The sequence below is a fragment of the Bos taurus genome, chromosome 19 (genome assembly GCF_002263795.3).
Source record: "Bos taurus isolate L1 Dominette 01449 registration number 42190680 breed Hereford chromosome 19, ARS-UCD2.0, whole genome shotgun sequence".
NCBI classification, from domain to species: Eukaryota; Metazoa; Chordata; class Mammalia; order Artiodactyla; family Bovidae; genus Bos; species Bos taurus.
The window spans coordinates 12,293,192-12,321,171 of record NC_037346.1 but is presented as its reverse complement, the minus strand read 5'-3'; the positions used below and the strand labels follow the sequence as shown (position 1 = coordinate 12,321,171).

General features: G+C 41.1%; 1 protein-coding gene and 1 pseudogene across 2 annotated transcripts in view; both read left to right on the top strand.

The window, feature by feature from the left end:
* PPM1D (protein phosphatase, Mg2+/Mn2+ dependent 1D) overlaps positions 1–22,324 on the top strand; it is a 61,132-nt gene extending 38,808 nt beyond the window's left edge. Inside the window, exons 4-6 of one of the 2 annotated variants that reach the window (XM_005220002.5) lie at positions 8,072–8,262; positions 15,993–16,235; positions 20,571–22,324. In XM_005220002.5, coding sequence (XP_005220059.1) covers positions 8,072–8,262; positions 15,993–16,235; positions 20,571–21,128 — 992 coding nt within the window. In that variant the 3' untranslated portion in view covers positions 21,129–22,324. The remainder of the gene's footprint in view (positions 1–8,071; positions 8,263–15,992; positions 16,236–20,570) is intronic. The other variant, NM_001191444.2, reaches the window with a different exon arrangement.
* Positions 5–1,116, top strand: LOC100295130 (lysosomal-associated transmembrane protein 4B-like; annotated as a pseudogene).
* Positions 22,325–27,980: the final 5,656 nt, after the last annotated feature.

The following is a 27,980-nucleotide window of genomic DNA, read 5'->3' as shown; positions in this document are numbered from 1 at the left end:
CCGAGGTTCCAGCTGCGAGCTCTTCGCGGGGAGAGGCGCGGGGCCCGGGGCCAGTGGTAGGCAGACGGGGGCCGGGAAGAGGGAGTGAGGGTAGCCGGGGAGAGAGGGGCCGGCGACAGCCGCGCGGTGCTCAGGACCGACGGCCAAAGCTCCTGCGAACTTGGGCGCAGAGTTGCGCCACTGCACCCGCGGCCCGAGCGATGAAGATGGTGGCCCCCTGGACACGGTTCTCCTCCAACAGCTGCTGCCTCTGCTGCCATGTCCGCACTGGCACCATCCTGCTCGGCGTCTGGTACTTGATCCTCAATGCCGTGGTACTGCTGATTCTGTTGAGCGCCCTGGATGATCCAGATCATTACCACTTTTCAAGTTCTGAACTCGGGGGTGACTTTGAGTTCATGGATGATGCCAACATGTGCATTGCCATCGCGATTTCTGTTCTCATGATCCTTATCTGTGCCATGGCTACGTACGGCGCATACAAGCAACGCGCAGGCTGGATCATCCCATTCTTCTGCTACCAGATCTTTGATTTTGCCCTCAACACCTTGGTTGCGGTCACCGTACTTGTTTATCCAAACTCCATCCAGGAATATATATGACAGCTGCCTCCTGATTTTCCTTACAAAGATGATATCATGTCAGTGAATCCTACCTGTTTGGTCCTCATTATTCTTCTGTTCATCAGCATTATCTTGGCTTTTAAGGGTTACTTGATTAGCTGTGTTTGGAACTGCTACCGATATATCAATGGCAGGAACTCCTCTGATGTCCTGGTTTATGTTACCAGCAACGACACTACAGTGCTGCTACCCCCGTACGATGACGCCACTGTGAACAGCGCCACCAAGGAGCCGCCGCCCCCGTACGTGTCTGCCTGAGCCTGGAAGTCGGGCGGCGCGAGAGCAACAGCCAGACTTGTCATTCATCAGAGCAATAGTTCTTTAATTTTTCTTCTGAGATGAGCTCTCTGAGCTTATTTGTCGCAGAAATGCTACAGTTTAAAATTTTAGATGTTAAGTTGAAACTCTGTAGTTTGAAACCTATGCTTTAGCTGGAGCACCTTGCTAGAGTAGCTGTAGAAATTCTCTCTGTGGGGTGGGGTGGGGTGGGCTCCCCTAGTTTTCCCTTGGCGTTGGAACCACCCGACAACCCGGATGAATCTCGAGTCCGAGACGTCTGTTGTACGTGCTGAGCCCCAGAGTCGAAGACTTTCCAACGCTTCTCTCTTCACTCCCTCTTTCTCTCTTGAACGTGTATAATCAAGTCAAAATTAGACAGTGCTTTCCTTGGCCATTCCAATTTATAGAAGAAACCCTTAGGAGAACAGGAATGTTATTTGTGTAAGGAGTCCATATAAATACATAAAACAAGAATTTCCTTAGATATTTACTTTATGATTTAAAAAAATAAATAAATAAATTGTTGTGCCGCCAGTAGCACCATCCGCCTTGCTAAGTCACTTCAGTCGTGTCCGACTCTGTGCGACCCCATAGACAGCAGCCCACCAGGCTCCCCTGTACCTGGGATTCTCCAGGCAAGAACACTGGAGTGGGTTGCCATTTCCTTCTCCAATGCATGAAAGTGAAAAGTGAAAGTGAAGTCGCTCAGTCGTGTCCGACTCTTAGCGACCCCATGGACTGCAGCCCACCAGGCTCCTCCGTCCATGGGATTTTCCAGGCAAGAGTACTGGATTGGGGTGCCATTGCCTTCTCTAACAATCCGCCTTAAATCTGTGTTTTAAAGAGATGATTTTGGTTGAGTTTTGAGGGTGGATTAGGTGAGACAAAAGTTGCTGGGAGTCTCTTCGTGGGAAGCCACTCAAGGAGTGAGGTGATGCTGAAATTTCCTAGGGGTAAGGGCGTTAGGTGTCCTGCACCCTGCTGGCCACAGTGTGCCTCAGGAGCGAGCAGAGAACACACTGAGCCCCAGAAGAAAGGCCTTGTTCTCCTCGGGTGTCATTCCAGTGCCCCTAGTGAGAGCAAAAGGGAAATGGCCATTGAACAGGCAGCCAGCAACATCTGCCATGATGTATCCCTCCCTTCAATATGTAGAGGAAGAACATTCTGTGCCCATTTAATGGTGTACAAACCCTAGACCAATGATAAAAACACTTAGCTCAATTCTGATTCCTACTCATTTGATCTCAGGTAAAGCCATGGGAAATAATGGAAATAGAGAGCTTATTTTTGGGGGCTCCAGAATCACTGCAGATGGTGACTGCAGCCATAAAATTAAAACACGCTTGTTCCTTGGAAGAAAAGCTATGACCAACCTAGACAGCATATTAAAAAGCAGAGACATTACTTTGCCAACAAAAGTCTGTCTAGTCAAAGCTATGGTTTTTCCAGTAGTCATGAATGGATGTGAGAGTTGGACTATAAAGAAAGCTGAGTGCCAAAGAGTTGATGCTTTTGAACTGTGGAGTTGGAGAAGACTCTTGAAGGACCCTTGGACTGCAAGGAGATCCAACCAGTCCATCCTAAAGGAAATCAGTCCTGAATATTCATTGGAGGGACTGATGCTGAAGCTAAAACTGCAGTACTTTGGCCACCTGATGCGAAGAGCTGACTCATTTGAAAAGACCCTGATGCTGGGAAAGATTGAAGGCGGGAGGAGAAGGGGATGACAGAGGATAAGATGGTTGGATGGCATCACCGACTTGATGGACATGAGTTTGAGTAAGCTTCAGGAGTTGGTGATGGACAGGGAAGCCTGGTGTGCTGCAGTCCACGGGGTCACAAAGAGTCAGACACGACTGAACGACTGAACTGAACTGAAAGCCATGCAGAAGACTTCTCTGGTGGCTCAGGGTAAAGAGTCCACCTGAAGTGCAGGAGGACTCTTTATCTCTATGGACTCCCTAAGTCCATACTGATACAAAAAGATTATAAAGAAGTAGAAGAATGGAAAGCTTTTCTTTAGACAAGATAACTAGGGGCTTGCCTGGTGGTCCTGTGGTTAAGAATCCACCTGCCAGTGCAGGGGACACAGGTTCGATCCCTGGTCCAGGAAGATTCAGCATGTTGCGGAGCACCTAAGCCTGTGTGCCACGACTCCTGAGCCCAGGCTCTAGAGTCTCTGTTCTGCAACAAGAGAAGCCACTGCAGTGAGAAGCCCGAGCACTGCAACTGGAGGCTACACCCACTCGCCACAGCTAGAGAAAGCCTGTGTGCAGCAACGACCCAGTGCAGCCAAAGATACAAAAATAGGGAAAGACAACTAATAAATGTTAGTGTTCTGTCTTCAGTTTACAACTATTACAATAACATGTGATTTGTGCAAGAATCATTAATGGATGCTAAAAGCTGGCGTATTTTGGTAAGGAACAGGATATTTTACACAGTCTCCAACCATCACCCTTCAGATTACTTGGGGATACCTTTACAGCGTTGGTGGACAGCAATTTAACTGAATAATCAAACTCGGCATTGCCAGTGGCACAGACTGACACTGTACCTCCTAACGTGATTAGCTGAGAAAGTGGTATTCCGGCCAAAACCAAATTTAACCTGAATACAAGCCTTTATATCTTGCAGAACACAAAGAAGCAAACAAACAGCAAAACCCTAAATCAAGGGTCATTCTGCAAAACAGCTGGCCTGGAGACTTTTGACAATGGTCTGTTAGTGTCATGAATGACAAAAATCACGAAACCTAGAGAGTTGTTCTGGGTTAAAAACAACTAAAAATATGCCAACTAAATGCAAGGAATGATCCTTGAGTGGATCCTGGACATTAAAAAAGGGGTTGTTGGATTTTCCTGGTGGTCCCGTGGTTCAGAATCTGCCTGCCAATGCATGGGACCCAGGCTCGATCCCTGGTCTGGGAAGATCCCACATGCCGGGGAGCGACTAAGCCTGTGTACCCACAACTGCTGAGCTCCCGTGCTGCAGCCACTGAGGCCCGAGAACTCTAGAGCCCATGCTCTGCAACAAGAGAAGCCACTGCAGTGAGAAGGCCCTGCTTGCTGCAACTAGAGAAGGCAGCGACAAAGACCCAACGCAGCCATAAATGTTTCTTTAAGAAAAAAAAATTATTGCAAAATTCCCTGGTGATCCAGTGGTTAGGACTCAGCACTTTTACTGAGGGGCCCGGGTTTGGTCCTTGGTCAGGACACACAGCGTGGCCAAAGACACTGCAGGACACACAGTGTGGCCAAAAAAGAGAGACATTATTGAGATAATTGTAAAAATTTGAAGATAGGTTTTATATTACACAATTCTGGATCAGCATGCCATTTTCTGACTATGGTTCTATAGAAGAAATATCCTTATGCTCAGATTAAAGAAGAGATACACCATATTGTCGGGTTGGGAAATAGAATATTGTTAAGATGGCATTTCTATCCAAATTGATCTATGGTTCAGGGTTCAGTTCAGTTCAGTCGCTCAGTCGTGTCCTACTCTTTGCGGTCCCATGGACCGCAGCACACCAGGCCTCCCTGTCCATCACCAACTCCTGGAGTCCACCCAAACTCATGTCCATTGAGTCGGTCATGCCATCCAACCATCTCATCCTCTGTCGTCCCCTTTTCCTCCTGCCCTCCATCCAGCATCAGGGTCTTTTCAAATGAGTCAGCTCTTCGCATCAGGTGGCCAAAGTATTGGAGTTTCAGCTTCAGCATCAGTCCTTCCAATGAATATTCAGGACTGATCTCCTTTAGGATGGACTGGTCTAAGGGATTCTCAAGAGTCTTCTCCCAACACCATAGTTCAAAAGCGTTCAATTCTTTGGCGCTCAGCTTTCTTCACAGTCCAACTCTCACATCCATACATGACCACTGGAAAAACCATAGCCTTGACTAGATGGACCTTTGTTGGCAAAGTAATGTCTCTGCTTTTTAATATGCTGTCTAGGTTGGTTCCTTCCAAGGAGTAAGCGTCTTTTAATTTCATGGCTGCAATCACCATCTGCAGTGATTTTGGAGCCCAGAAAAATAAAGTCAGCCACTGTTTCCACATCTATTTGCCATGAAGTGATAGGACCGGATGCCATGATCTTCGTTTTCTGAACGTTGAGCTTTAAGCCAACTTTTTCACTCTCCTCTTTCACTTTCATCAAGAGACTCTTTAGTTCTTCTTCACTTTCTGCCATAAGGGTATTGTCATCTGCGTATCTGAGGTTATTGATATGTAGTCCCATTCAAAACCCAGAGTTTGGGACTTCCCTGGTGATCCAGTGGTTAGGACTTCTTGCTTCCATTCTAGGGGGCACAGGTTTGATCCCTCGTGAGGAAACGGAGATCCCACATGCCAAGTTGTTGGCTCTTTGGTGATGCCAGGCTCCTCTGTGCCTGGGATTCCCAGGCAAGAATACTGGAGTGGATTGCCATTTCCTTCTCCAGGGGATCTTCCCGACCCAGGGATCAAACCCGTGCCTCCTGCTTTGGCAGGCGGATTCTTTACCTGCTGAGCCACTAGGGAAGCCCTTTTTTCATGCTGCGTGGTATGGCCAAAAACAAAAAAAATAATTAAAAAAAGAAACAGTTTCATAAATTTAAGTTAAAAGAAATGTATGTTTCTTCTGGAAATGTACTGAGGTTTAGTCAGAAGAAAAGAGATGAACAGCATATTGGGGACTATGGGAGTTGCAAGCTTGAGAGAACATATTTGGGAGTTGCAAGCTTGAGAGAATGATTTTGTAGAAGGAGTATACATATATACTTGTATATATATCCATAGACATCTCTAGAAGAATACATGAGGACAACAGTTATTCCCTCAGTGTAGAACCAGAAAGCACATGAGTGGGAACAGAGATTTTTGTATCTTTTGGTTTTTGTGCTATGTGAAATAACTTATTTAAAAATATTTTCCAATTTATAAAGATATTATTGTTAGTTTATATATGAGAAATTGTGACCCTTCTTCAAGGTTATATAGTTTGCATTAGATTGAAAGTTGGAATTTCTTTTTTTTAACCTAGATTTTAATTTTAGACATATTAGGGATTCTGCTGTATGTAAATTTATGTTCTTACTTGCAATGGCAATATAAATTCCAAATATTGGGGGAAAACTACTTTTGAAGGCTTTTAACATCACGTATGAACCCTGTAATTCTACTTTAATATTTATCTTAACTGTTTTTCTATCCATGTTCATTTTTATAGTTTCAACCAGGGATTTTTCTTTTACTGGTATAAATTGATGAATGTGTCTTTGTGTGCTGGCCTGGATTATAACTAGCTTTTAGTGGTCATATGTGTTCTCTTTTGTTACTCTGAAGAATGAATTGCCCCTTTCAAGAGGCTGGTTTAGCAGTGAGTTCCTATTTTATATTAGAGTAATTGCTTCAAGCTATTCTTTCCTTCGGCTCTGAGCATAGTTGAAATGGCCAGTATTTCTGATGGGAAGGTATGGTAAAGTTTGAATAAGGAGAGGACAGAGAACTTCCTCTTATTTAGCAAAAGTCAGACCTGCTTAGCAGCGGCAAACACAATTTATCCTCTTGTCTGAAAACTTTTTGCTCTTAATTTAAGGTCTTTGCCCAAAGAATATCACAACAAACAAAAGAGGCAGAAATTTGTTTTCATCTTTCTGTCTCCTCCTTCCTGTTTCGGGGAGCAGAAGAGTTTATATTGTCCTACTTAGTTATCTTGTGTATCACAGAAGGATAGATGGTTTCTATAAATTTTCTTCCTGTTTCTGTTTTATTGATCTGTTGATGACCTGAGTAACTGAAAGTTTTTTTTATGTTGAACATTCTGAGGTCTTCATCCGGTGGATCCGAAAGGCAGAAGTTTTAGGCGTTGTTTTACGTGGAGCTGATCAGGGAGAGGATAATCAGGGAGAGGCTCACTGGAAGAGTGAACTGTTGATCTCCAAAGACTGGTTACAACTTTTTAGCTTCCAAAGATAGGTTAAAAGCATAAAAATGCTCATTTTTATCTCTGCAGTTTTCTTCCAAGTGACTAGCACTCATCCTTTCCGATTTGATGTAGGGGGTTACATCAAATTGTCTTGACCTGGGGGGTTAACAGGTTTTCGGTTAGCCACTAGAACTCCTACTTATAGAGCAAGTTCTCCCCACTTTATCTTTTCTTCACAGTTATCTTAGTTAATCTTGGCCATTTGCTCTTCCCTATACATTTTATTTATTTTTTCTTCTACTTTTCAATGTATTTTTAAAATGTTATTGAAATATAGTTGATTTGCAATGTCATGTTAGTTTCTGCTGTACAGCAAAATGAATCAGTTATACATATATTAGTACATATATCCACTCCTTTTTAGAGTCTTTTCTCATATAGATCATTACAGAGTAGTGCTTCTTTCTCATACAGATCATTACAGAATATGGAGTAGAGTTCCCTGTGCTATACAGTAGTTCCTTCCTATACATTTTTGAATCAGTTCGTCAAATTCTACAAGAATCCTTTTGGGATTTTAGATGGAATTACACTGACGTTATAGGTTATTTTTGGAAGACTTAACATCTTCATGATCTTCCTATCTTTGCTTATAATTTCTTTCTCTGTGTATTTAGATACTGGAATCTAATTGTATAATTTTGTCCATGATAGATTTGCATGCCTTTTGTTAAACTTTTCAGTACCTTGCATTTGGTTCATTGTTGTAAATGGAATTGTTTAAAATTTTATATTTTCTGTTTCTTGCTGTTATATAGAGATACTGCTGACTTTTATTTATTATTTAGCAACCTTGCTAAGTGTTCCTGTTCTGATAATTTATCTAAATTCTTTTTGATTTCCTATGTAGAAATAAAATTATCTGCAAGAAATGATAGTTTTATTTTCTCCTTTCTAATACATATATATGATATATTTTTATTTTCTTACTGTGTTGAGAAGGATCCCTCGTATAGAACTGGAAGAAAAGTGGTGATAAAAGACATGCTTTTATCAGGTTAATAAGAGAGTTAACTTTTAAAATTTCTAGTTTGCTAAGAATTTTTCTTTTTTAAAGTCATGAATGGATTTCGAATGTTATCAAATGCTATTCTGCATCTTGTGAGATGAACATGTAGATTTTCCTCTTTAATCTGTTGATGGGATACTACTCTCTTGGAAATGATGCTTCTGGCTTTTTCTGCCTCCTGCTCCCCAGGTGATTTGTGGAGCTATGATTTCTTCAGTGGCGAGTTTGTGGTGTCACCTGAACCAGACACAAGCGTCCACACTCTTGACCCCCAGAAGCACAAGTATATTATCTTGGGAAGTGATGGGCTTTGGAATATGATCCCACCTCAAGACGCCATCTCCATGTGCCAGGACCAAGAGGAGAAAAAATACCTGATGGTGAGAAGTAACTCAATTCCATATGATCACCTATGCATTGTTCTGGTGCTTTCGTCAGGAGTCTTGAATATGAACTAAGCGTGTTCCCGTGGAGTAGGTCTTTGCATTTGCCCTGGCTGGAGAAGAAAGTAAGGTATAGGTTTCTGCAGCTCATTAGGGGAATGATGGATCCTTGAACTGTTTCCACTTTTTGGCTATTTTGAATGCTGCTGCTATTAACATTCACAGACAAGTTTCTGGACATGTTCTCGGTTCTCTCATATCGACCTGGGAATGGAATTGCTGGGTCACGTGGTGACTCTGTTACCTATACCTATACTTTATATACCTATAAACCTTGAAACAACCGTCAATGAGAAAATCCTTTCCTTTCCTTCATGGCTTGCTTGAAAATTGATCTCTTTATTCTGAGCAGTGACGAAGGAGATTCGGGAAAGTGTGATGTTATTGAAAGCAAGCAAAGAGAGTGTTTTTTGGAGCAGTAGCCAGCAAAGTCAGATTCTACAAAGAAGTAGAGACAGATGGATGAAAACAGGATATTGGGTTTTACAGTTAGGATCTTCTAGTATTAGTGATCTTCAAGGATGCAGAGTTTCAATTGAAGTGATGGGAACATTAGCTGGCAGGTTGGAGTGATGATGAAAGAATATTTTGTGAGCCTGGGAAATAGATGTAGTGAGTGTTCGGCAAGACAAGGGAATTGCCATTGTTACCTTGAAAAGACAGGGTCTTGAAAGCAGTTTTATAGTCTTTACAAGAAAGATTGACAGAATAAGAGAAATAAGAGATAAAGGTCCAAAGCACATGGAAGTAACTGGAAGCAATGGCTCCTTGGAAGAGATGATCTTTTCCTAAGATGAGAGGATCGGTGAAGCTAAATAAGGAGACAGAATAAAAGAACTTGTATTAAATTGCCTGCATTTATTCCCTCAGCTACCATGTTAGGCACTAGGTACACAGGATGCAAAGGTAGATAGAACATGGCCCTTGCTCAGCATTTGCCATATTATTGCAACCAGGATGTATAGGTAGCTATCAGTACCATTTGATTGTGAGTTGTTTTGATGATAAGTGCATGCGTGCATGCTCAGTCATGTCTAACTCTTTGCGACCCCATGGACTGTAACCTGCCAGGATCCTCTTGTGGAATTTCCCAGGCAAGTATCCTGGAGTGGGTTGCCATTTCCTACTCCAGGGGATCTTCCTGACCCAGTGATCAAAGCTGCATCTCTGGCATCTCCTGCGTTGGCAGGCAGATTCTTCACCATCTAACAGTCATGTGTCTATTCAATTCTACAAACTCGGGTCTAGGATGATGCATTTGGTCAGTGATGTTAGATGTAAAACAAAGATTAAATAAAATAAATATTATTTTCTTTGGCTGTGCTCGCTTGCAGGATCTTAGTTCCCTGGCCAGGGAACCTGGACCCTTGATAGTGAAAGCATGCAGTCCTAGCCACTGAACTGCCAGAGAATTCCCATGTCTGTTGGATTTATAATTCTTTTTTTTTTTCTGGCTGTGTCACCTTTTAGTTGCAGCATGCCAGCTCTCTGGTTGTGCCATGCAGGCTCAGTAGTCATGACGCATGGGCTTAGCTGTCCCGTGTCTTGTGCGATCTTAGTTCCCTGACCAGGAATTGAACCCACGTTCCTTGCATTGCAGGGCAGATTCTTAACCACTGGAACTACCAGGGAAGTCTCTGGATTTATAATTCTTTAATGATGAGAGAAAAACATTTCAGTGGCATGATGAGGCCATAAACCAGTTTTATTGGGCTGGAAGAACCTATTCGTAAACACCTAAATGAGTATTTAAAGAGTATCTATAGAACAATATTTAGAACAGGTGTTGAGAACTGAGAGAGAGAGGATAGGAAACTTGAAGATTGCATAAGGAAGTTTCATGGGTGAGACTCGTATTTGAGCAAGTCTTAAAGGTGGAGTTGAATTTACCAGGTTAAGAAATCAAGGGAGGAGAGTGAAGCTTTCCAGACAAAGGAATAGAATGTGTAAAGTCGAAGAGACAAGTCTACAATACATTCAGGTTTCACAAGTAACTTGATGTGATTGGAAAACAAGAAGCAAAAAGGTTTTGAATGGTCTGTTACGAAGTTAGGTCTTTGTAACCAGGTAGTGGAGCACATTGAAAAGCATTTTAGAAAGCATACTCATTGCAGAGTGGAATATAGAATAGAGGGTAGATGATAATGGATGTGAAGATTGTATTTATTAGGATGTGCAGGAAAACCATCTGACCTCTTAATAAAATGAAACCGGCAAAGTTGGCAATGAAAGAGAATGAGTGTCAGCAGTGATTAGTGAAGAATCCTTGCGAGGTGAATTTCAATGAATAGAGTCATATCTATAAGATCTGTCTTCATCTCTCTTTACATGTTGATTTTTACTGCCAGTGTATTTGATTTGATTTTTCTTAATGAGTTTATTAGGCTTCTTCTATGGAGGCTGCTGTTACGTTCTAAATGAAAATTTTTGCAAGCTTGAATCTAAGGCAGCAATGGAAAAACAAAAAGACTACGCTACACACACACAAGCAAAAAAGAAATACATTAAACGATAGGATTGACAGAACTTGGGTTTTAAGAAGGGAGAGTATGACACCCAAATTACTTAGTGATGGCTGGAAGCTGTTATGAAGAAGAAACACATCATTTTATGAGGAGGGATGATTAGTTCATATGTAAGCATGTTGAATAGGAGGTGCCTTTGGTTCATCTAGATAGATATTTTCAGTAGGCAGTTACTGAAAGGCAGTGCCTGGAAATGCTAATTTCAGTGTTAATAGGAGTAAAGTAAAGCCACAACAATTTGTGACCTCACCTAGTGAGACAGTATGGTGGAAGAGAAGGACACAGTATTATGGAGTGGCCCAAGTCAACAGGGGCTTCCCTGATGGCTCAGTTGGTAAAGAATCCACCTGCAATGCAGGTGACCCTGGTTTGACTCCTAGGTCAGGAAGATCTGCTGGAGAAAGGATAGGCTACCTACTCCCAGTATTCTTGGGCTTCCTGTGTGGCTCAGCTGGTAAAGAATCCACCTGCAATGTGGGAGACCTGGGTTCGAGCCTTGGGTTGGGAAGATCTCCTGGAGAAGGGAAACGCTACCCACTCCAGTATTCTGACCTAGAGAATTCCATGGAGTGTATAGTCCTTGGGGTTGCAAAGAGTCAGACACGACTGAGCGACTTTCAAGTCAACAGAATCAGTGAGTTGAGGGAGAGGGCAAGTAAGTTAGTAGAAATGGCTGATATAGATTTCCTTTTGGTGGAGCTTTACTGGGAGGGAAACAGGCACACAGAAGTGAAAGGGAGAGTCCTTCAGCGAGTTCTCAGGGCTCTGGTGTTTGGCGAGTGGTGCAGCGTGCGCGTACACTGGGGGATGTGATAGACTAATGAGTTACAGATTGATGCTGCCTTTGATCAGTTGAGGTACGTATTTTTCATATTAGAAGGGGGCAAGCAGTGTTTTAAAACATCATTACATGCGATGCCTTTCTTAGGAATGCAAGGATGGCTTAACACTAAGATTTTAAAGCAGCTGAGATGAGTTTTTGCAGTTTGCCATCATTAATGTATTGAATACTGTACTATGACCAAGATCAGACAACCCCAAATAAAAATGATTACCTGTTTCCCAAGGAGAGAATGAAAAAAAACCCAGTTCTTTATTCAGTTTGAATATATAAACTTTAGGGGTAGAGCTGACAGTTAAATGACATATGTGTAATATATATTTTAATGAAGTATTTATAGTACTGTAGTAGATTATATATTATTATATAGTATACATTACAGTATGTTAATATTTAATCTTGTAACACATTAATCTATCATATTAAGTAAAATTTTTTTTCTGCTTATAGTTCATGGCACATTTCTTTTTCAAACATTTCTACTCATTTTCATTATTCAGCTCTTTCTGCTGCTACTACTGCTGCTAAGTCGCTTCAGTCGTGTCTGACTCTGTGCGACCCCATAGACGGCAGCCCACCAGGCTTCCCCGTCCCTGGGATTCTCCAGGCAAGAACACTGGAGTGGGTTGCCATTTCCTTCTCCAGTGCATGAAAGTGGAAAGTGAAAGTGAAGTCGCTCAGTCGTGTCCGACTCTTAGCGACCCCATGGACTGCAGCCTACCAGGCTCCCCGTCCATGGGATTTTCCAGGCAAGAGTACTGGAGTGGAGTGCCATTGCCTTCTCTGCAGCTGTTTCTAGAGGTACTTTTAAAACAGGAAACTCTTTTCTGGAGCACATAATTTTTCTTTTCTGTTCTTTGAAACTTAACAGTTATAAATCCATTGTATGATGCTTTTTGGGGGCTTCCCTGGTGGCTCAGTGGTACAGAATGCACCTGCCAATGCAGGAGGTACGGGGTTGATTGCTGGGTCAGGAGGATCCCCTGGAGAAGAAATGGCAACCCACTCCAGTATTCTTGCCTGGGGATATCCCATGGGGCAGAGGAGCCTGGCGGGCTACAGTCCATGCGGTTGCAAAGAGTTGGACACAATTTAGCAACTAAACAACAACATAATGCTATTAGTCTTATTCTAAGCCACATTTATTTGTATAACATGAGATTGTTTAATTTGTTTTTTTCCTTTTTTACTGTTTCTGTTGGTATATCAGTTCAGTCAGTTCAGTTCAGTTGCTCAGTCATGTCCGACTCTTTGTGACCCCATAAACCGCAGCACGCCAGGCCTCCCTGTCCATCGCCAACTCCCGGAGTCCACCCAAACCCATGTCCATCGAGTCAGTGATACCATCCAACCATCTCATCCTGTGTCGTCCCCTTCTTCTCCTACCCTCAATCTTTGTCAGCATCAGGGTCTTTTCAAATGAGTCAGCTCTTCGCATCAGGTGGCCAAAGTATTGGAGTTTCAGCTTCAACATCAGTCCTTCCAATGAACAGCCAGGACTGATCTCCTTTAGAATAGACTAGTTGGATCTCCTTGCAGTCCAAGGGACTCTCAAGAGTCTTTTCCAACACCACAGTTCAAAAGCATCAATTCTTCGGCGCTCAACTTTGTTTATAGTCCAACTCTCACATCCATACACGACCACTGGAAAAACCATATCCTTGACTAGACAGACCTTTGTTGGCAAAGTAATGTCTCTGCTTTTGAATATGCTGTCTAGGTTGGTCATAACTTTCCTTCCAAGGAGTAAGTGTCTTTTGATTTCATGGCTGCAATCACCATCTGCAGTGATTTTGGAGCCCAGAAAAATAAAGTCAGCCACTGTTTCCACTGTTTCCCCATCTGTATGCCATGAAGTGATGGGACTGGATGCCATGATCTTCATTTTCTGAATGTTGAGCTTTAAGCCAGCTTTTTCATTCTCCTCTTTCACTTTCATCAAGAGACTCTTTAGTTCTTCTTCACTTTCTGCCATAAGGGTGGTGTCATCTGCATATTTGAGGTTATTGATATTTCTCCCGGCAATTTTGATTCCAGCTTGTGCTTTCTACAGCCCAGCGTTTCTCATGATGTACTCTGCATATAAGTTAAATAAGCAGGGTAACAATATACAGCCTTGACATACTCTTTTTCCTATTTGGAACCAGTCTCTTATTCCATGTCCAGTTCTAACTGTTGCTTCCTGACCTGCATATTGGTTTCTCAAGAGGCAAGTCAGGTCTGGTATTCCCATCTCTTTCAGAATTTTCCGCAGTTTATTGTGATCCACACAGTCAAAGGCTTTGGCATAGTCTGGAACTCTCTTGCTTTTTTGATGATCCAGCAGATGTTGGCAATTTGATCTCTGGCTCCTCTGCCTTTTCTAAAACCAGCTCGAACATCTGGAAGTTCACAGTTCACATATTGCTGAAGCCTGGCTTGGAGAATTTTGAGCATTACTTTACTAGCGTGTGAGATGAGTGCAATTGTGTGGTAGTTTGAGCATTCTTTGGCATTGCCTTTCTTTGGGACTGGAATGAAAACTGACCTTTTCCAGTCCTGTGGCCACTGCTGAGTTTTCCAAATTTGCTGGCATACTGTTGGTATATATTTGATCTCTATACTATATGGCTTGTATTGCTTTTTTCTTCATGTAAGTGACATTAGCCATTTATGTATGTATGTATGCCTTTGACTGGGTGGATCACAAGAAACTGGAAAATTCTTAAAAGAGATGGGAATACCAGACAACTTTACCTATCTCCTGAGAAACCTATATGCAGGTCAAGAAGCAGTAGTTAGAAATGGACATGGAACAACAGACTGGTTCAAAATTGGTCAAGGAGTACGTCAAGGTTGTATATTGTCACTCTGCTTGTTTAACTTATATGCAGAGTGCATCATGTGACATGCTGGACTGGATGAAGCACAAGCTGGAATTAAGATTGCCAGGAGAAATACCAATAACCTCAGATATGCTTTCACCCTAATGGCAGAAAGTGAAGAGGAACTAAAGAGCTTCTTGGTGAAGGTGAAAAGAGGAGAGGGAAAAGGTGGCTTAAAATTCAACATTCAAGAAACTAAGATCGTGGCATCCGGTTCTACCTCTTTCTGGCAAATAAATGGGGAAAAAATGGAAACAGTGACAGATTTTATTTTCTTGGGCTCCAAAATCACTGCAGACTGTGACTGCAGCCATGAAATTAAAAGATACTTGCTCCTTGGAAGAAAAGTTATGACATACCTAGACAGTGTATTAAAAAGCAGAGACGTCACTTTGACAAGAAAGGTCCATATAGTCAAAGCTATGGGTTTTCCAATAGTCATGTATGGATGTGAGTGTTGGACCATAAAGAAGACTGAGCACCGAAGAATAAATGCTTTCAAACTGTGGTGCTGGAGAAGACTCTGGAGAGTCCCTTGGACAGCACGGAGATCAAACCAGTAAATCCTAAAGAAAATCAACGCTCAATATTCAGTGGAAGGACTTTGATGCTGAAGCTGAAGTTCTTGGCCACCTGAGGCAAAGAGCTGACTCATTGGAAAAGACCCTGATGCTGGGAAAGATTGAGGGCAGGAGGAGAAGGGACTGACAGAAGATGAGGTAGTTGGATGGCATCGTCAACTCAGTGGACATGAGTTTGAGCAAACTCCAAGAGATAGTGAAGGACCTGAAAGCTTGGTGTGCTGCAGTCTGTGGGGTCGCAGAGTTGGACATGTCTGAGCAACTGAACAGCAACAGTGTACACATATATATGTATGTATATATAGCTGAGAACCATTTATATTTCTTTGTCTCTATAGTTGGTTCATGTCCTTTGACATTTTTTTATGTTGGGGTTGTCTTTGATTTGCAGAATCTCTTATTTTAGGAAATTGGCCCTTTGCAGTGTGGGTTTTTTTTTTTTTTTGCCATGTATGATTATTTCATTTGTGAATTATTTATTGTAATACTTCTTAAAATTAATTTTTATTGGCGTATAGTTGTTTATCTGTAATATCTTGATGTTTACTTCCCCCTTTTAGATAATTTCTGTATAACTGTATAACTTTTCTTAAGTAAGGTTACAATGAAGACCAAGTTTCTTGCTCCCCAAAAGATAAAAATACAGATGAAATTTAACCACAGGATAAGGCTTTATTGATTTATTTTTTAATTTAGAGCAATGCTGTCTTAACATAGTTATAGGGATTGTGGATAAGGTTTGAAATTTTAATTATTTATGTAGGCCTTGTTGAACATTATTAATTTGTATTAATTTGATACAACCATAGTGGTAACGGAGTCTGAGTTATCTTCTTTTCTGTTGTTTTAAATACAGGGTGAGCATGGACAGTCTTGTGCCAAAATGCTTGTGAATCGAGCCCTAGGCCGCTGGAGGCAGCGAATGCTTCGAGCAGATAATACTAGTGCCATAGTAATCTGCATCTCTCCGGGAGTGGACAGTCAGGGACATTTCACCAGTGAAGATGAGCTCTATCTGAACCTGACTGATAGCCCTTCCTATAACAGTCAAGAAACCTGCGTGATGACTCCTTCTCCGTGTTCTACACCACCAGTCAAGGTATACAATTCTCTAGTATTTAAGCTGTAATAGATGGAATTTCTCTGATTAGTATTACATGAAAACAGTTTTCAGATTCTTTATAAAATAGGATTTTGGATTTTGTTGTGTAACTTCTTATCAGTACTTCTTATTTAGTGCTTCTTATTTAGTACCCAGAGGTATTAAAGTGCATACTGGATCTCCGTAGAACATCTAATAGACAGTGACTAGATGTGGCCCCTGAAGACTATTAACAGTATTAATATTTGGAACATACTGATTCCCTTCTAATATTATGCATGTTTGTAAGCATTTAAATTAAAAGCTTGTGATGGACTTTCATATGTGGTATTTCATTTGAACCTCATAACCCTGGAAGCTAAATAGTGCAGATAATTAATTCCATTTATAGATAATAAGAGTGAGATATTAAGCAGTTTGAATAAGATACAGAATCAAGGCTGAACTGGACCTTAGGATATCAGCCTTTAGAATTGGCTGTCTATTAACATGAATAAGAAACATCATTCCTGTTTCTTACCCATATTAATATTGAATGAATTTAAGATGTGCTCAGAAATAAGTTTAAATGCTATAGTATTTCCCTTTTTTCTGATTTCATCCCAATTTTTTCCTACTTTTTTCCAATCTTCTGCTAATAATTAGTAATATTGATAACTGCTGTGATATATCTGGCCTTCTGAGAATGTGCTTTCAGAAGAATGACCAGTAAAATGGGAAACACAGTGGAATTTTATGTCATGTATTGAGACAGTTTTTTAAGATGATCAAAGCTACACAGTACAAAGAATTTATTTAATTTTGGGTATTGTGATCCTGTATAGAGTACTTGGAAGTTTTCCATTATTGCTTTCCCATCTTTTACCTCACATATATATGGCAACTTAATTTTCCTTACATGGACTCTTCATTTAGAAATTGACAAATTAATATTTTATGCTTATTTTCCTAAAAAAATTTCTTGTGGAAACTTTCTTTTCTTTGAAAACTCTTGAATAATAATGCAGGTTGAGATCTTTTAAAGTCTCTTCATTCTCTTTTGAGTGTTATGGAGGAGCTTATGTTCATTCCAGAATTCACCAGTTTCTGCATTTGAAAGTATTCATTACTTTTGTGTTCCCTAAAGTGTTCATATTTGTAACTGAATTGTAGGTAGTGTAGAGGTGCCATAGGATGGAGGTAAGAATGAGGGGAGAGAAGATACTGTAATAGGACATTCTTAATGTATGGATTGGCATTAGTAAAATTGTACAGAAATGACACCAAGGAATAGTTTAGAACACTCTTTAAAGATTTACTTTCGGCTATCCCGGGTCTTGGTTGCTGTGCAGGCTTTCTCTAGCTGCAGCGAGCAGGAACTGCTGCTACTCTGCGTTGCAGTGCGCGGGCTTCTCGTCGTGGTGGCTTCTCTTGGTGCAGAGCGCAGGCTCTAGGCACGTGGGCTTCAGTAGTTTCGGCTCATGGACTTAGTTGCCTTGCAGCATGTGGGATCTTACCAGCCCCAGGATGGAACCCTGTCCCCTGCACTGGCAGGCAGGCTCTTAACCACTAGACCACCAGGGAAGCCCTTTAAAACATGTTTTACAATTTTGAAAAATAATGATCTAATAATTATACTAAAGTAAAGATTAGGAGATTTATGTATGGACTAACTTCTGTGTAGGCATGGTTATTTGTTAACCATTTAGCCACACCTAAATATGAAAAAATATTTAGAGCCATTCAGAATAATCACTATTGTAGGCTCTGGCCTAACAAGTAAATAAAGACAGATTTCTGCTCAAGAGATTGTGTTTTGTTTTGTTTCTTTTATCTTAGTTAACCATGGCCACTCATGAGTATCTCTGATTTATTTCATTGTTATAATAATAATCCTGTGTTTAGTAGCATCTAGATAAATATAATGACATTTTGATTGATTTTGAATGGTTTTTAAGACTTACCCATATTTAGATTAGGCACTTGAGACTAGGTTACCTATCTACAGACATGTCAACTTCTGTTTGAATCGTAAGCTAAATCGGTACTCAAATCTTTGTTTTGGGACAAACATACTAGAAATACTTCTGTTTAAGTGATATATTACTATGGCACACCTTTCTTTCTCCATCTTTCTTTAGGGCAAAACTAATTTTAGCTGTTTTTTAAGTAAGCCAAGAGCTCTAGGAAGGAGGAATGAGGAAGAGAGTTCTTTCAGAGGATTAGCACTTAGTATCAATTGCATTCTAGGCACAACTTGTAATTAGCTGTTTACTGTTGGATTGTAAATATATGGAGCTCTCAAAGTGGATCTCTGAAGTGAAACTTTGCAAGTGTGAATTTTTAGGATGTAAGCTCTCAATATCATGTGTTTTATGAACACGTAAGAAGGCTTAGCATACAGGTAGTAATTAATCTGAGATGAGTCTCAGAAGTCTAAGCCGTTGGCTGCTCAAACAGATGCGGTATATTTCCACAGAATGCCAATAGAAAGAGAAGGAAATGGAAAAGTTAAAGGAATAAGTAGGGGAAGAAAAGCCAGTCCACCTGTGGTATCAGAATAATAGTTTGTGAGTTTAAAAGAACACAGCACAACAGAAATTACAATAAATTGTGTTAACTCTAAAATCATCCCATTGTTTTTCTTTTGTAAAGAAATTCCATCTAATGTCTAAACCTCTTTGTACAAGCTAGAGCAGTTATGTTCTATTCGTATAAGTGGCCTGATGAGTATCTTTTTTTCTTGTCCCTAAGTTAGTAATGTGCTTGTTTGGTAGTAGGAAGTCTTCTGTCTACAGAATTTATCTGCTGCCTGGTCTTGTTGCAAATCCTTTTTCTATATTAAAGCAAGATGAACCTTTAGTCAACAATTACTTATGGTGAGGTATAGTTTTCTGTGATCAGTCAGTACATGCTTGTGATCAGGGTAGACATTGGAATCAACCTAATGCAGAGGGGATAAATTCACAGACAGGTTGTCGTTGATATTGCTGAAAGCCACATATGAATGTTCTAGAATAGAGACTGTTCTGTTATCCATGCTCAACACCGGTACTTCGAAATAAGACTGCTGCCCAACATCTAGTCAGTGTTAAAACAGATAAGAATTGGGCTTTCCATAAACCATGCAGTGTAAAATAAATAGATGAACCAGTGACCCCAGAAAGAAAGAAATATACTTAGGTTTTTTTTTTTTTTTTCTTAAGGGTCTTTCCTGATGGTCCAGTGGCTAAGACTTCAGGTTCCCAATGCTGGGGACCTGGGTTCAATCCCTGGTCAGGAGACTAAATTCCACATGCTGCAGCTAAGAGTTTGCATGTCGCAACCATTCTGCATGCTGCAACTCAGACACAGCACAGCCAAACAAATCAATAAAAGCATTTTAGAAAGCATGGCAGTATTCTGTTGGGGGCAGTACTACGTTAGGAATGTCAGAGTTTCTCATCTCTAGCCTCCAGTGGACCTAAAGTTGGTTTATTTTTCTTAGTAAAGCGTGTTCATGTTTATGGTTGAATTGAAATGCTTTTAGATTCCTACAGTTTCCCTTTTTCTTCTTAATTCTAGAAACATTAAAGGAAACATTACTTTTATAAATATGCTTTTTTATAAAGCACTTTTTCAAAAGGTGTTTATTCCTAGGGAATTTTATATCAGAAGGTGACTAGTAATATATCTTTATTTACCATTCTAAATACAAAAGGATTTACTTAGGCTTTTCGGAAAATATTTTATTAAATTTGATTTGACTGAAAGAGGAAAGATTGAGGGAAATGATACACATTTGGGGAAGAGGAAGTATTTATGCTTAAAATTTGCCCTTGAGAAAGTTATTAAAATAGTGATTTTATAAACTATTAAAATAGTGGAAGATTTTTATTTGATAGGAACAATGTCCTCCCATCTCTTGTCTGGAGATGGGAGGAGATTCCGAAAACATTTAGCTTCGGGGCACTGCACCTAAAGCAGTGCACACCGTGCCTCCCAGTGAGGCTTTTAAGCAGCAACCTGCAAGTTCCACGTGACTTTCGTTTGTATCTTTGCATGTTGCCCTAGCCATACTTAGCACAGTCCCATATATCCTACTTTCTCAAATCCCAGAACAGCATCTAGTGTTGAGGAGATGGGTGCAAAGCAACAATCTGAATTTCCATTGTGACAGAATTGCTTTAATGTCACACTTTACATTTTCCACACTACTAAATATTCAGAAATTAAATATAGAAAGTAGGAAATAAACCCCCCAAGTAAACAATTTTGTCATTTATTCTAATGAAACCCTTTCATTTCCCCAATGGTTAAGCTGAATTCTAGGACAAATTATTTCTCACTTGGTCTTACCTTCCTGTTTTTCAGCCCCTGGAGGAGGACCCATGGCCAAGGCTGAACTCCAAGGACCATATACCTGCCCTTATCCGTAGTAATGCCTTCTCAGAGAATTATTTAGAAGTCCCACCTGAGATAGCTCGAGGGAATGTCCAGGCTGCAGTCATATCCTCAAAAGATCCAGAGCCACTAGAAGAAAATTGCACTAAAGCCCTGACTTTAAGGATACACGATTCTTTGAATAATAGCCTGTCCGTTGGCCTGGTGCCTACCAATTCAACAAACACCATCACGGACCAAAAAAATGTGAAGATATCGAGCCCGGGTCAAATGAAAGCCCAGGAAGTTGAAAGAACCCCTCCGGCAAACTTCAAAAGGACATTGGAAGAATCCAACTCCGGCCCTCTAATGAAGAAGCACAGGCGGAATGGTTTAAGTCGTAGTAGTGGTGCTCAGCCTGCAAGCCTCCCCACAACCTCCCAGCGCAAGAACTCTGTTAAACTTACCGTGCGACGCAGACTCAGGGGCCAGAAGAAAATTGGAAATCCTTTACTTCACCAGCACAGAAAAACTGTTTGTGTTTGCTGAAATACGTCTGGAAATTTTTTCCAAACTTCTTAAGAGGGCTCTTTTGAATTTGGTGCCGAAGTTGAACTTTTTTTAAGGGGACAAAATAAAAATAGTATGAATTTGACTTTTTGGAATTCAACAATTTTAGCCTGGCCTTGTACTTGCTTGTATTATAAATGTGAATTTTGTAGATGTTAGGGTGTAAGTTGCTGTAAAATGTGTGTAAATTTGTATCCTTCACACAAACTCAGTCTGTTACTCTGATACACAGTAAATGTAACAACAGGGCTAAAGGTTTAAAAAAAAAAAGAATCTATTAGATTTTAGAAATACATTAAAACTTTTAAAAATGCTTATTAAGAAATTTGTATGTCACTTGTGATGAAAACTACACAACTTTTTAAAGTAAATTATTAAGCAAACTGGAAAAGTGATGTATTTTCATAGTGACCTGTGTCCCACTTAATGTTTCTTAGAGACAGCTAGTGTCTTTTTTAAATTATTTTTTATTTCTAATTTCATAATCCAGAACTAAATTTTTCATAGAAGCCGAAGTGTTGAGCCATGCAAAAGTAGCTGGGTGTTAGTCTCCTTGTCCTAATTAAAATACTATGCAGTATCTCTTATTTCATTCAGTAGCATTTTTTCTAAAACATTAACCATCATATTTGCTCACCAGATCTTTGAAGTAGAAGGAGGTATGTTTGCCTAAAGAGATGCCCTTTTCAATCATCCCAGACATTCAGTGGCATTAATAAGTCTTAAAGTAGTTATATCCTCTTCTCGTGTTTGCATAAAATATGTGAAGTTTTTCTTGCTATTTCAATAATGGATGGTGCTGCTAATTCCCAACATTTCTTAAATTATTTTATATATCGTACAGTTTTCATTGATTATATGGATATGTTTGTTCATCTAATAAATCAGTGAACTGTTACTGATGTTGCTGAATTATTGTTATTGGTTTGTTTTAATGATATATATTAACTTTGTGTTATGCCATGATCAAGCTTTAGAATAACAACTTAAAATGTATGTAATGTTCATTTTTGCACTCTTTAATTTTAACGGAGAGTACATCAACTCAGGCTAAATATACAATAAGAATATGATTAGGTCAGTTATGGTTTATAAGTTATGGTTTGTAAGAATTTGATGAAATATTATGTAGCAATTGAAAGTGAATAAAACTGTATTATTTGAAAAAACTAAAAGGAACTAATACTGAAATACTAAGAGTATGTCGTTTTGGTGTGATGAGTTGCTTTACAAAGAGAACTTTTGAAAATGTATGACTTTAGAATAGGACTCTGAATGAGACCTCGAAGAGTTAACTCATGCATTCAGCACTGACCATGCACCAATGGTAGGCTAGGAACTGTGCACTTGGAAGCATACTAGCTGTAAGAGGATTAATTGAGAACAAGTGCTCCAGGTGAAACATTAATCTTGGCTAGTTTTTTAAGACTAGAGATAGATCCTGGTGGCTCAGACAGTAAAGAGTCTGCCTGCAATGCAGGAGACCCAGGTTCGATCCCTGGGTTGGGAAGATCCCCTGGAGAAGAAAATGGCAACCCACTCCAGTATTCTTGCCTGGAGAATCCGGTAGACAGAGGAGCCTGACAAGCTACAGTCGATGGGGTTGCAAAGAGGTGGGTGTGACTGAGCGACTAACACTTTCAATTTCTTTTTTCAAGACTAGAGTTTGTTTTTCAGATCTTTCCAAGATAATGAAAGCAAGTAGCAAACACTTTTGGACTCACTTTTTTGTGAAAGATTTTTTTCATCTTTATTTTTCAGATCAACTTTTTAATGTAAAAATGTCAGAATTTTTCCTAGATTATATTTTTAGTATAATAGAGTCCAGTTTCATACCATACTAGTAGCTGTCTAATACGGTAAACATTTTTGGTTTGAGATACATAACTGAAAGGTAAAATTAACTTTTTTTTTTTGGTATGTGTTCTAGGGCTGTTTTTAGGCCTGTTCTTTTAAGGAGGTAAAGATGTCATGCAATCGCAAATAATGTTTTAATGTTTCTATTTTTATTAAATTTTATTTGCTTATCACATATAGATCAGAAGTGTAATGCATGATGGAAACTTCATAATGTATAAAATGGGTACATAATGAATACACCCTCACTTTAGTCCTCAGGGTAGCCAACAAGTCTACACAAAGACCTACAGCTTTACATGTATTTTTCTCTTTCATATATATCTTGGAGATTTTTCCATATCAGAACATCACAGAGCCTCCTCATTCTTTAGTATTCTACCCTGGCTATATTATTTAACTATGCTACTACTTAACTGGGTCTTCCCAGGTGGTTCTTGTAATGCAGGAGACGAGAGTCTGACTCCTGGGTCGGGAAGATCCAGTGGAGAAGGAAATGACAACCCACTCCAATATTCTTGTCTCAGAAATACCATGGACAGAGAAGCCAGCAGGCTGCAGTCCATGACTTCACAAGAGTCGGACATGACTTAGAGAGTAAACAACAACTACTACTTAACCATGTCCGCTGAAAGGAAAACAAACACAATTTCTTCTTTTACTGAAGGTGCCAGATGTGTGGGTTTTCCTATACCAAGAAATGCTCCAATATTCTGCAGATGCCAACTGGGTGTCCTACAGTTTATTGTGACACTGTCCATCGGATCCCACAGAGCTCAGTCTCGTAGTGCTGCCTACACTTAAGATACCAATTGCAAGTCCCAGATTGTCACCTACATTTCTCCTTTGTTGTTCAGTCACTAAGTTGCGTCCAGTTCTTTGTGACCCCATGGACTGCAGCATGCCAGGCTTCCCTGTCCTTTGGTATCTCCTGGACTTTGCTCAAACTCACGTCCATTGAGTCGGTGATGCCATCCAACCATCTCATCCTCGTGTCCCCTTCTCCTCCTGCCCTTCATCTTCCCCATCATCAGGGCCTTTTCCAATGAGTCCGTTCTTCTCATCAGGCCAAAGTATTGAAGCTTCACCATGTCTTTCCTATGAATATTCAGGACTGATTTACTTTAGGATTGACTCGTTTGAGCTCCTTGCTGTCCAAGGGACTAAAGAGTCTTCTCAAGCACCGCAGTTCAAAAGCATCATTTCTTCAGTGCGTACCCTTTGTTATGTTCCGACTCACATCCATAATAGCTACTGGAAAAACCATAGCTTTGACTATAAGGGACCTTTGAGGTGGTTGCGGCACAGGTTGCTGCAAGCTCTTCCTGCGCCAGACCCTTAGTGACCTTTGGAACAAGGAGGGTGAGGGTCCTGGCACCTTTCCCCTCGGTGCCAGTTTTCTCGAAGCTTTTGCTAGCCAGGCCTTGTGGCCGCCTCCGTGAAAACCACTCCTGGGTGCAGCCCCATGTGGCCGGCTGTACTGTGCCGCTGGGCCAGACGATGGCCAGGAAGCTGCTGCTGAGGGCCCCTGCTCTCCGTGTCCTCTGCTTTCCAAGCCCCCCAAGCCTGCCCTGCTGCCTGCCAGCCCATGAACACCCGCCACACTGGCTACCGAGTCTTCTCCGTCAGCTCCGTGGCCGCCAGAACTGAGGTAGCCAAGCGTTCTGCTGCTTGCTGCTTGAAAACATACTCAAGAGATGAGTGTTCGTTGGAAAGGAAAAGTTGATTTATTCAGGACGTCAGCAACCTGGGAGAAGGCCGACTAGTGTCTAGTGTCGAAAAGCCAGCTCCAAAGATTCTGCTTGACCATGAAAGTTTTCAAAGGGAGAATCATTTGAGGAGGAAGGGTAAGTGTCTTCCTTATCTTCCCCTGTGCAGGCTTTCTTCTGATTGGTCAATGGTGAGGTAGAAGGTTCCAGGAATCTTGTGCTCAGCCTTAAAATACCATTCTCCACCCAGGTGGGGCCTCATTCCTACTGAAGAACTCAAAGGACGTTGTTATACGCCTTGAGGAGGAGCCACGACCCTGCCCCGCAGCTGCACTATTATTTCTTGACTGTTCCTCCTTTGTTTCTGCTTCCCCTCCCTTCCCTGATAATAAGCACCTGTTTAAATCTGCGGAACTCAGGGAAGGTCAGGAGGCTGAATGAACCCTGTTTCCTACAAACAAGAAATGGGGGACACGGAAAGGAGTGTATCAGAGGGTATGTATCAGGTAGTTATATACGCCCCTTGGGGAGGAACTAGGACTCTCTCATCACTGAACTCTTGTATCTTGACTGCTTTTCCATTGTTCCTGTAGTCCCTTACTTCCTTAAATGTCATGAGTTACTGACACCTGTTCAAGGGCACGCATTGCAGCCAGGCTTAGATTACACAGTGGCTTGGGCCAAAACTGCGTCTCTTCTGTCGAGAAAACCAGGCTTGGTTTTCTTTCTCCAGGGACTCCCTACCCTTTCTGTTCTTCTTTGTATCCTCTCTTTTTTGAGATCTTTTTTTTCCATTCACGTCAAGAGTGTTCATAATTGCTTGCAAGCGCATTTGTGCAATTTTGCTTTAAAGTGTCAGATATGATTCTTTGTCATTTAAGTATTGGCATCTGTTGATTTTTGCATGTGAATTGAGATTTTTCCTGGTTCTTTATATACCACGTGATTTTTAAAAAATCATTGATTTTTGGCTGTGCGGGGTCTTCGTTGCTATGCATGGGCTTTCTCTAGTTGCAGCAAATGGGGGCTACCTTCCTTGTGGTGTGCAGACTTCTCATTGCGGCGGCTTCTCTTGGTGCAGAGCATGAGCACTGGAGCGTGTGGGGCTCAGCAGTTGCTGCATATGGGCTCCGTAGTTGTGGCTCGAAGGCTACAGAGCACAGGCTCAGTAGTTGTGGCACACGGGATCCTGGACCAGGGCTTGAGCTGGTGTCTCCTGCATTGCAAGGTGGACTCCCAACCCCTGGGCCACGGAAATCCCTACCATGTAATTTTGGATTATATCCCAGATGCTTGACTATTATGACACTTTATTTAGCTCTTATGGAGATCATTGATATTTTTGTTTTAGTAGGCAGTCAATCCGGTTAATTCATGCTGTTACAGGAAAGAAAGTGGACATGAGAGAATGGTCACTTGCCACGTCCCAGGCAAGTCCCGAGGATGGCTGCTAAACGTGGGTTCTTGGCTTCATGAGGGAAAGGACTCAAGAGCCAGTCATCGTAGAATGAAAGGTTTATTCAGGGAGACACTCCACAGACAGAAAACGGGCCATCTCAGAAGGTGGGAGGTTGTGAGTTTTTATTAGGGTAATGAGTGAGAGGATTATTCCAACTGTTTTGGGGAAGGGGCAGGGATTTCCAGGAATTGGGCCACTGCCCACTTTTTGGCCCTTTATGGCCAGCCTTGGAACTGTCATGGTGTCTCTGAGCAAGTCATTTAGCTCACTGATGTATTGTGCGTGTGTGTGTGCTCAGTCGATCAGTTGCTCAGTTGTGTCCAACTCTTTGGGACCCCGTGGACTGTAGCCCACCAGGCTCCTCTGTCCATGGTATTTTCCAGGCAAGAATATTGGAGTGCGTTGCCATTTCCTTCTCCAAGAGATCTTCCTGACCCAGGGATCAAACCAGCATCTCTTGTGTCCTGCATTGGCAGGCAGGCTCTTTACCATTAGCACCATCTGGGAAGACCCGCTGATGTATTACAATGAGCATATACTGAGGCTCAAGGTCTAGTGGAAGTCAGGCATCCGCCATCTTGGCCCCACCTTGGCTCTTACTAATCTGTATTGGCTCTTCAATGGCTGTCATTCTCTTAAAGGTTGTACCCTCCCCATTCCTGTCTCAGTGCTGCATATTTTAACACTCCTTCCGTGGGTTGTGGTTTCAGTCTCGATTCATTTTCCAAATCCTTTGCCACTGTGTAATTTTATCTGTCCCTTGTATGTATCACCCAGGGGCTAGTTTGGGACCTGGGCAGTGATCTATCTGCCAGTTTAGTTCTCAGAGTCTTTGATATGCTGATTAGGATAAGATTCATGCCTAAGGTATTCAGTGGAATCACTGTCCAGAGCTGCCCCCTCTCCAGAGTCTCCATGAGCTTTCCCTTTCTTTGGGGGTTCCTCTTTTTCAGGCAGAAAGCTGAGGTTCAGGGACCATGCACTTCTGTCATTGTGCCTGCATTTGGTGTTTAAATGGGTTAACATCTTTGAGTCTTGGTCCTCACGTGTAAAATGCAGAGCAGCATACTACAATGACTGGTATATAGAGCTAAATAAATGTTTCCTAATATTAAATTTTTAGCTTCTCAAAACTGTTACTACAGATTCAGTTTTCACTGATTTAAGCAAACTTTATCCAAGTTTATGTATGTGAAGGGGAAATAAATTATGCCATGGGCATCGAATAAGAGTTGATGAAACTAATTTTTGGTCTTCAATCAATAGTTTTAATTTCTAGTGTCTTTAAGTATAAATGTGTGTGTGTGTGTGTGTGTGTGTGTGTGTGTGTGTTGGTAAGTCATGTCTGACTCTTTTGCGACCCCATGGACTATTGCGTGCTAGGCTCTTTTGTCCATGGAATTTCCCAGGCATGAATACTGGAGTGGGTTGCCATTTCCTTCTCCAGGGGATCATCCCACCCCAGGGATCATCCCACCCCAGGGATCAAACCTGTCTCTCCTGAATTGGCAGGCAAATTCTTTACCACTGAGCCACCTGGAAAGTCCTTAAGTATAAACACCAGCTCCAAATTGTAAGATAAATTGTTGGGGTTCTGACACCTAATTTTTCCTGTTAGTGAATAGAGTCTTAAGGGGAATATAAATGAAACACAAACAATCCCTTCTGTTAAAGAGTTTACATTTTAGCTAAATAGGCAATGCAATTATACATTAATCCTGTAGAAAAGTTACAGAGTAGTACTAATGTGTCAAAGATAAAGGGCAACCATACTTCATGGTTTACCTTATTTTCCTTTGGCTTATT